Consider the following 10,085-nt stretch of genomic DNA (forward strand, 5'->3'; position numbering starts at 1 on the left):
GAGGTGAGAGAATCGCATGAGCCCAGGATGTTGAGGCTGCGGTGAGCCGTGATCATGCCACGGCACTCCAGCCTGGGTGACAGAGTGAGACCCCCCACTCAAAAGAAAAATGCAAGAGAGTCCCTACAGACGAGAAACATACATGGAAGAGACCCACCAGCAAACGATACAATGTGATACATGCAACCAGGGTTTAGGCACAAGGTCCAAAGAAGGAAATTCTCTGGGGATAACTTCCAAGAGGTAGTAGTCCTTAAAGGCGATCTTAACAAATGAGTAACACTTTGCCTGGGGGGAAAAAAGAGGGCAAAGGCAATAGCTGTGCAAGGACACAGCTATTTTATTTTTTGTAGAACAAGATCTTGCGATGTTGTCATAAAACAGGGCGTGGCGCACTTGAAAACTACAAATACAGAAATGCTGGGGAGTGAGAGCAGAGGCAGGGCATGGGGACAGACAAGCAGAAGAGAAGCGATAGGTAGACATGGACCAGCTACGAAGGGTTTCCTGTGCCAAAACTTTCAAAATACTCAGAAAACAGGCACATGATCAAGTATGTCTAAAGGAGTGATAGACAACATATTCAGAGGAAGGGGGGACAGAATCCGTTTAGTTAATTGTGTCGCTAATTACTTTCTGGGGTACCCTAAGCATTCAGGACAGGATTCTGGGTGATGAGATTCCCCTGCAGGCTGAAGAAGGCTCAGGGATGCCATCTAGGAATGAACCAAAATGGCTGTCATGCACCAAAATGGCTGTGGGTAGGTGAGAATGGCAGAAAGAATTGTGTTCCAGTGAAGCAAAAGGGACAGCAAAGTGACAAGGGACAAGTAGAAATGAAGAAAGTGTTGTCCCCTTGAGATACCTTAAATTAAATTAGACAACAGTGGAAGCAGTTCCGTTTTATGACCATTTTCACACACCTTGTCTGGGTCAATGAAGTAAAGATGACAATGTGATCATGGAAGCTGATCAGTTTGGCATACCTTAGGACTCTTTTCTTGGGACATGAATTATCTAGGTAATTTCTTATGCCTTATGGAGCCAATTGTGTGGCCACCCCAGGGAAAGGAATCGGGGACCCAGACATGGTGTTGGGACTGCCAGACATAGATAAAAAGCTGTGTTTATTTCAACATAAGAGAATAGTTACATATAAATGGGATGTTACAAAGGCTGTTCTTCTTGGTAGTGAGCTTAGAGAAGACTGGAAGAAAAGCCCAAGTCAGTGCTGCCAGATATCTTTTTCTCAAACATTCAGACAGCTGATTTGTCATTGTCATTGGGCAAGGCATGCTGGGATCTTGGCATCCCAGAACTTAACGGCAGGAAGAGGAGAACATCCCCAACAGAAATGCTCGGCATGGTGAGATCGTGAGTGGGGAGGACTGCTGAGGATTAAGATGTCCAGATGGTCCAAGGTCCAGGGCCTAATCTCTATGTAAGCACAAACATGGCTCAAACAAATGTTGGTGGCAAGAGGTCTCTTCCAGTGAGTGAGACATGCTGGTAAGGGGTTCCAGAAGCCAGAGAAATGTGAGATCTTCCCTCATGTGGCATAACTACAAACAGTAATTAGAGGGCCACTCTGAGCTTCAACTGTGCCTGCATGTGTCATTCTATCTAAACTTTGGTGAGTTATTGTTGTTGTTTTGGTTTTTTGGTTTTTTTGGTTGTGTGTGTGTGTGTGTGTGTGTGGGTATCAGACTCTCACTCTGTTGCCCTGTGAGAGTGCAATGGTATGTTCGTGGTTCACCATAGCTTCGATCTCTTGGGTTCAGGGGTTCCTTCTACCTCAGCTTCCTGAATAGCTGGGACTGCAGGCACACACCACCACTCCTGGCTAATTTTTTTTATTTTTTGTAGAACAAGATCTTGCTGTGTTGCCCAAGTTGGTCTCAAACTCCTGGGCTCAGGCAGTCCTCTTGCCTCGGCCTCCAAAGTGCTGGGATTACAGACATGAGCTACTGTGCCCGGCCACTGGATTTTTATTCATGCTATTTCTTCTGCCTGGAATCTCCTCCACCAATACTCCATCCTTCTCTTGTCAAAGAACTTTTCACACCACTCACGCACCCATTTATAGATCTGTCTCCCTCACTAAATCATATGTCCCATGAGTATGGGCTTGACTGTCTCATCGGCCATTTACTTCTGGCATCTAGTAAATGCCTCCCCACACAGCAATTTCTTGATAAGTACATGCTGAATTAATGAATGAACTAAAGAGAAAGAAGCTGGGATAGGATCCAGCCCATGAACTGGAATGTCAGTTAACCACTAAGTTTCAGTGCTTTGGCTCTATGGGAGAGCCAGCATCTCATCTGGGGTAACTGGACAGCATTTTAGTAGGTGAGGCCCACACTGAGGGCAGCAGAGAGCTCTGTGATGACTCAGGGTACCCGAAGTCCCAGGGAAGGTTGTATATAAAAGGAGATTTATGAGTCAGACTGGCATTCGGCCATCTGACTCGGACTCCTGATGGTGGGAGATGTCCCATAACTCCTAGCCCCAAAACTCAAGTTGTTCATGGATATCCTGCCCCTGCAAAGGGAGCACAAAACAGGTCTCATCAGTAGATTCAGTCACAGGGAGTTAGGAAAAGAGAGGAAGTGAGGATTGCCAAGCAGAGAGAAATGACATGGAGAATGACAACTGTTACCTTGATCTAACCAGGCTGAGAATGTTTTAGAATGTTAAAGAATGTGAGAGAAAAGCGTAAAGCTTAGTCAAATAGTTTGGAGATCTATAATAAAGCATCTTTTGCATGCAGTTCCCAACAGAGATGAACATGATCCCTTCGTCATCTCAGCTTCACCCCTTATGACTGCTTAGCGAGGTCTCTGACCCTCAGTTCCCACATCTACTAAATGACATAATGGGTCTGGCTTGGTGGCTCAGCCTGTCATTCCAGCACTTTGGGAGGCCAAAGCTAGTGGATTGCCTGAGCTGGTTCGAGACCAGTTCGGGCAACTTGACAAGACCTCATCTTGCTAATAAATCAAAAATTAGCCGGGCGTGATAGCGCATGCCTATAGTTCTGGCTACTTGGAAGACTGGGGTGGAAGGGTAGGTCGAGGCTGCGGTGGCCATGAGTGTGCCACTGCACTCCAGTCTGAGTGACAGAGTGAGACTCCAGCTCAAAAAAATTAAAAATAAAGTTTAAATGACAAAATGTATGGAAAGTGCCTAGTACAGTACCGTATATATATATATGTTTATTGAGTATATATATACTCAATAAACAGTACCTGATGCCAGATGCTGCTGGCACCGGGACTTAGACTTCAGCGAAAGGCCAGATGGCCCAGCGTCTTAAGGAAATGTTGGGTCACTCCCCACCACACACACACCTTCTCAAACACACACACAAGCACCAGTAGGTTCTCTGGGGTTTTCTGCAAGTGAAGGAGACTGCCAACCTTCTACCAAGGGCCCCAGGCCACACACCATGAGTAGCCATGCTGCATTCTAAATTCTGATCAGTTTCACAGCTATGTGTAGTCTGACTCGGAAATGAAGGACAGTACATTGGGGACTACACACCGCTATTTCCCAATATGAGGGGGACCTCTCAAAACACAACTCTTTTTTTCATCAACTATATGAAGGTTCGTAACCCTGGATGCACATTAGAACCACCTGGAGTCCTTCTTTAAAAGATTAACTCTCAGGTTCACCCCTAGAACGAATAAATTAGAAACTCCTGGGAACGGGGCTGAGCTAGAGTGGTGTTGCGAAGGTCTCCAGGTGATTCTGAGATGCCAGTCGAAGAGTGGTAGTCTGGAATCACAGCACTGGCATCCCTTAGGAGTCTGTCCAAAATGTAGGTCCTCGGTCCCACCCCCAGACCAAATCAGAATCAGAAATGAAGTAGAATCTGCATTTAAATGAGACGCCCAGGTGACTCCCAGTCACCTAGAATTTTGAGCCGCAAGGGTTGGTATCAGGAACTCTCAATTCTGGCTCCACAGTTTAATCATGTAGAGGAATTTCTTAACAGGCAGATACTCGTGCTCTACGCCCTGAGATTTTTATTTGACTGGTCTGAGAAGGATCTAGAATTAGTATTCTGAAGAAACACCCCTGGGTGTATTGGCTTTGTTTGAACGTAACAAAGGTTGAGAACTACAGTGCTCTGTAGGTGATGCCCCAGTGATAGGTTGGATTCTTTAGCAAGGAATGCCTTCACAGAAGGAAGCTTTGAAAGATGAGGTTTGGCAACTTTTCCTTTCTCCATGGTTTCCTCAGAATTGGCACAGATAACAGATTTGATCTAGCATGGAATGTTCTAGCAACATGTTGAGAAATGTCTATTTCATATGTCTCTCTTAGAGGCGTATATGTTATTTGTATTTTCTATTTCCTTTCTTTGATAGCTTCAGTTTATTAATGACTAACTTTATTTGCATAATAACAACAACCAAAATGGAATATGCTCCTCTTAGGGACATGACTCATGTTCTAGTTTTACTTGATGTAAATAATTTTAAATATTTATATCAAAACAAACAGAGATATTATAGGGTAGAAAATACATTTCTTGTGAATTCTAAAGATAAAACACAAGGCTTCAAAATAAATATTTGCACTTTTAGCGAGCAATTCAGTCTGTATTTGACCTCCTAGTGGGATGAATTTATTCTCTCTCTGCCCTTGGGACTAGGTTAGGGAGAAAATCTGAGGAGCTCTGAACCAATGTTATTATTTGAAATGTGACACTCCTCGTTGATTTGGTTTCAAATCCTCAGCAGTTAGGGCATCTTGGCTTATCTCAAATGCTAGAAACACTGTAGCATTTGTCACTTCAATCCCAGCCAAGGGTCAAATGCATCACACATAGAAGCTAAAATAAATTCTAGAAGCTGTTTTTGCAGTTGACTTAACTTTATTCACATGATAGCTGTAGGGACTGACAAAGACTTGCTCTAACATTCCTTCTGGCAGGTTGAGTCGTTCAGCAGCAGACAGTGTGAGTTGAAGGGATGTGTGTGTGGTGAGACAAATCAGGGGCTTGTTACATCTTCATGAATCCGGTTTAATTTTAACCTTGTGGCTTGCCTAACACATTTCCAGTAAGAGTTGGGGGATAAATCTCACGTTCCCTGGCAAACGCTTGGCAGCCCTCGAGAGGAGCATCTATACAGAACATATCATCCATCCTAGCACTAGGGTACAGCAGACATTGTGAGACAAGGTCAGAGGTGCCTTAGGGTGCCAAGAATGGCATCCCATGACAAGGACAGCAGTGGGATCTCAGGGCATAGAGCAGGCAGCTCTGGGGTGTCTCAGTCAATCCCAGGATCATGTCATGGCCTCTCAGTACTGATAGGACCGCACAAGAAGCCACATAAGGAGAACCGTAATCAAGACAACGGTGAAGTTGAGAAACAGCTCCCGGGTGGATCGCTCCATTCTCAGAGTGACTTGGTGAGAACTTCAGGCAGAGTGAAGGTAACCAAAGGCTTCTGGCTTGTCTTCACCTCCTAACAGAAAGTAACAAAGAAAACATGGGGAGATGATCAAGCATTCCTGTACAACAACGCCCATTGCTTTCTCAAAGGAAATTAGAAGTGTTGTGGAAAAGGAGAATGTTTATGGGGTAAACTGTGTCCCCCAAAATGCCGAAGCCCTGACCACCAGTGCCTCAGAGTATGACTGCCTTTGAAGACAGGGCCCTTCAGATAAGTTAAAATGAAGTGTTCCAGTCAGTAGTCACCAATAGGACTGATGTTCTTATAAGAAGAATCAGGGCCAGGCTTGGTGGCTCATACCTGTAATCCCAGCACTTTGTCAGGCTGAGGCGGGAGGATTGCCTGAGGCCAGGAGTTTGAGACCAGATCTTGTCTCTACATAAAAAAAAATTTTTTTAACTAGCTGGTGTTGTGGCACATTCCTGTAGTACTAGCTACTCGGGAGGCTGAGGCAGGAGGATGGCTTGGTCACCAAAGTTAGGATTTGAGCTTCCAGTAAGCTATGATTGTGCCACAGTCCTCTAGCTTGAGCGACAGAGGGAGACCCTGTCTCTGAAGAAGGAGGAAAAAGAGGAGGAGGAAGAGGAGGAGGAAAAAAGATTGGGACCGCAGACCCGTACACATACAGAAGGAAGACCATGTGAAAACATAAGGAGAAGATGGCCATTTACAAGCCAAGAAAAGAGGCCTCAGAAGACATTAACCCTTCCAACTCCTTGGTCTCAGACATCTAGCCTCCTGGCTTCCTGGCTTCAGACTGGAGCTGCCACTCTTCCCTGAGTCTCCAGTCTGCCAGCCTACCCTGCAGATTTTGGACTTGTCAGCTTCCACAATCACATGAGCCAAATGCCTTTAAAAAAGTATCTCTGTCTCTGTCTCTGTCTGTCTCTCTCTCAGTTATGTTTCTGGAAGAACCCTGAGAAATACAGAGAGAGCCTGGTTTCTCGGCCTGATGTCATAAAGACCAAAGTTTTTGTTCTGATTTTTTCCTGTGGTGATCGTATCGATACTTTTGATAAAATACAAAATAATTCCATTTTTCTCAGGTCACCAAAACAGAAAAATGTTCCAGTTCAGTATTGTTCTTACTTTGAATTACTTATAGAAGTGAGATACCATAATCCTTCAGGTCCAAGGCTGCTGTAAGGCTTCATCTAACCCTGGTGAAAGCACAAAGAACTTTCAACAGCTGCACAGCTTCTGACAAGTCCTGCGTTGGGCACAGAGCCTTCTGGGATCAACCAAAAGCCCCTCGCATAACAGGCACTCAGTCCAAAGAGCAAGTGCTAACCTCATGGGTACTTCTGTTTCAACAAAGGCTTGTGCCAGCTATTTTTAGTCAGGTCCAGGATGTGCCTACATTGTAAACACTTCAAAGAGCAGGAATGGTATCTTTAGTGTGTACACATTGTCCATACAGGAAATCACACTTGGAGAAAGTAATTAGATATCTATATTTTAGACGCTTAGGGAAAAAGTCTACTGTGGAGTGAAAAAGTTTAGAGAGAAAGAATGTTTTGTTTGTTTGCTAAGGATGAGAGCTCAAGAGGCTTAAAGGGATGTTAGTAAGCTTTGGCCTGAATGGTATTTTTAGCCACCTAACCTGACCGAATTATTCATTGTAATTACCGTATTGGTTATTGTTTCAATGGACCAAATTATTAATTGCATAGATGCCAGCTGGATAATCTTTTTTTATATTAGGTGATTGTTGGAATAACATACACGTTCAGCCAGGCACAGTGACATGTGCCTGTAGTCCCAGCTACTTGAGAAGATAAGGCGGGAGGATTCCTTGAGCCCAGGAGTTTGAGATCAGCCTGGGCAACATAGCAAGATCCTAAGTCAAAAAAAAAGTATAGGTTCAGATCAAATGGCGCCAACCAACAGGTTGTTGAATCTTGGTTTAAAATATGGCCCAAGATGGCAGATTTATGTTTTGTTTTAAGTTGTATCCTCCTTTTGGACCTCAGCATGAAGGAAATAGTAAATTGCCAGTAGATATCTTTACAAAGATTTGCTTGGAAAATAAAGTAAAGGGAAGACAATGAACAGATAAAGGAAAAAGAGGATGTATAGGAATATACACAAGAGTAGAGAGAAACAGGAGGGTCACGAGCCTAGTCAGGGAGCCTGAGGGCAAAGACAGACTCTTCCTTGCAAACCTATTAATGAAACAAACCCTGGTCCAAATACCTATTTATTTAAGTTCTCAAGAAATACAGAGATACACAAGAAAATATGAAGCCCAGTTTATAATGATCAAAACAACCCAATTCAGGGCGAGGGGCAAAATCATGGTCCCTCCAAATCTGTTTATTAGATTAAACTCGTAAGCAAAGAATCATGGGTGATGGTCCAAGAGGATACTCGGAAAATGAGAAAAAATGTTGTTGCAAGTTGTCCCACAGTTCTGTTGGAGTTACCTTCACAATAATTCGGAACAGTGTTACTGCAATTTTTGTCTTTCTCGAGATGCCAGCTGAGAAACTGACTTTTAGAGAGAGGTTAAGTTGTTTGCATAATGACAGACAGCAAGTTAGGGGCAGAGCTAGGACTGACAGGTTGGAACCAGCTACTTGAATTGTGGCCCCTCCAAATGAGTGATTACATGAATAAGTCATCACCGTAATTTTTTTTTAGATTAGAAAATATAGCTTATTTAAAAACTAAATTAGAAAGAGAGAGAGAGAGGAGATTCACCTCCCCAAGGTAGGGGAGGGAACGAGTTATACTGTAATGAACAGGCCTGGTTAAGCTAAGTGAGCCTATATTTTCAACCACTTTGGAAAACTATTTGATTTTCTTTTTCAATTCAGTTTGAAAATGCCCAGTGCCTAATATCTAGCCAACTCACTTCCACCTTTAGATACTCAAGTACATATGTGCCAGGATGCATTACACCAGGAGGTTCAAAGCAACATTTCCACAATAACCTCTAGCTGAAAACAACCCAAATGTTTGTCAACAGTAAAATGGATAAAGCATTGTGGGGTATTCCTACATTTGAATATTATGTACAAACTTTAGCCACACACAAGAAGATAGGTAGATCTCACGAATATAATTGTTGGGTGAAAGAAGAATTTACAAAGGAAACATAGAATACGACTTCACTTGTACAAAGTCAAAAACAAAAACGTGATCATGTTGTTTAGAAATGCAGACAGAGCTGGTAAAACTATCAAGAAAAATAAAGACAAGATGACCCAACATCCTGGGGCAAAAGAGCTGGGGGTAGGTGGTGATCAGGAATGGACTTCTGAGGGCTGGCAATGATCTATTTCTTGACCTGGGTGATAGTTACACAGCTATTGCCTTATAGTTATTGCTTAAACTTTCTGTGTCTTTGTACTGCACACTGTTTTCAGTCATCTCTGAATTGACATGTTACCCATCACATTTATTTATTTCCTGTGGTTTAACTCTTCTTATTTCTTGCCCTTTAATGAGGACCTTAAATACTTGTTTTATGTGTTTTTAAGTGAATAGAACATAAAGAGTTAAAGGGAACATTTCTAATGAGTTCAATTCAGTCAATACATATGCCAACGATAAGGTGTGGACATTTCTTTCACATACATTTATATCTTTTAAGAAGACTGAACCAAAGTTAGGCAGAAATTCAGATCCACAAAGTTCCATTTTTCTTCCGTTAACACACAAATAAACTTTAGGCTTCATTTTAAACCTTCCCCGGAGTCAAGTTCATGCCATATGATCCAGAATGACTGCCAATGGATAAGCTAAAACCCAAAAAAGCTCTGAGTAAATTGTATAGGAACTGTCACACTGGCTTTCTTTGAATGGAAAATTTAAGATAGAGACAGGTTTTCTTCTATGATATGAAAAACAATTGAATAAGAGAGGAAAAATGCACGTCATGAGAAGAAAAAAGAAAAATAGAAATCAGTAATATTCACTTGACATCTTAAGACATACTATACACAGTGGACACTGTCTATTTCATTAAGAAATGTAAACATTCCTCTGCCTTTATTGTTTGCAGCTTGCACAGACACACACTGGGTGCTAAGTAGTTACCTGAAGAGGACTAAGGGCACTCCCTGGCTGCAGCAGGCTTCTCCTGGCTTTCTTCAGTTCGGGCTCCAAGTCCTGCTCCCTTCCCAGGCTGTCTGGACTTTCGGACTCTGGGCAGGACCTAATGTAGTCCCAGGGAGGTGGCAATCACTGTGATGTCACTGATGAAACATCTCAAAGGAACAACCTCCAAAAGTTCAAGGCTATTTGTGTTCAGGGGGACATGGAAATATGTTGACTAAGACATTGTTCCTTGGCTGCCAATGGCCTACCACTGAAACTTCAAAACCTCCCGTTTTCAGTTGACTTTTAGTGCATTTGATATGGGTTTTACATCTGTCTTTTACGTCTTCACGAACACCTCTAACGTGTCTTTAAAACATCATAGGGAGAGAGACTAATTTTAACCAATCCATGCTGCTTTGGCTGCTCTTCCTACTCAGCGTGTGAAGATGTAAAAATGTGATTTCATTTCACCATTCATATCTTTAACTATTTGAAATATAAAGAGTTCTCAGCCTCATGCCCACACATGTGCATGCTTTCCCTCCCTCCCTCCCTCCCTCTCTC

The 10,085-nt window shown here is 42.9% G+C and overlaps 1 protein-coding gene across 1 annotated transcript; it reads right to left on the minus strand.

The window, feature by feature from the left end:
• Positions 1–5,017: 5,017 nt before the first annotated feature.
• Positions 5,018–5,480, minus strand: SLN (sarcolipin). The gene has a single exon (XM_021710047.1). It carries the CDS (start codon positions 5,413–5,415, stop codon positions 5,320–5,322), a length of 96 nt encoding a protein of 31 aa, XP_021565722.1. The 5' UTR covers positions 5,416–5,480; the 3' UTR covers positions 5,018–5,319.
• Between the last annotated feature and the right edge of the window lie 4,605 nt (positions 5,481–10,085).

The sequence above is a fragment of the Carlito syrichta genome, unplaced genomic scaffold (genome assembly GCF_000164805.1).
Source record: "Carlito syrichta isolate Samal-C Ts95f unplaced genomic scaffold, Tarsius_syrichta-2.0.1 Scaffold287961, whole genome shotgun sequence".
In the NCBI taxonomy this organism is placed as follows: domain Eukaryota; kingdom Metazoa; phylum Chordata; class Mammalia; order Primates; family Tarsiidae; genus Carlito; species Carlito syrichta.

Coding starts and splice junctions, on each gene's coding strand:
- SLN (XM_021710047.1), bottom strand. CDS start 5,415: ATGGAGCGATCCACCCGGGAGCTGTTTCTCAACTTCACCGTTGTCTTG.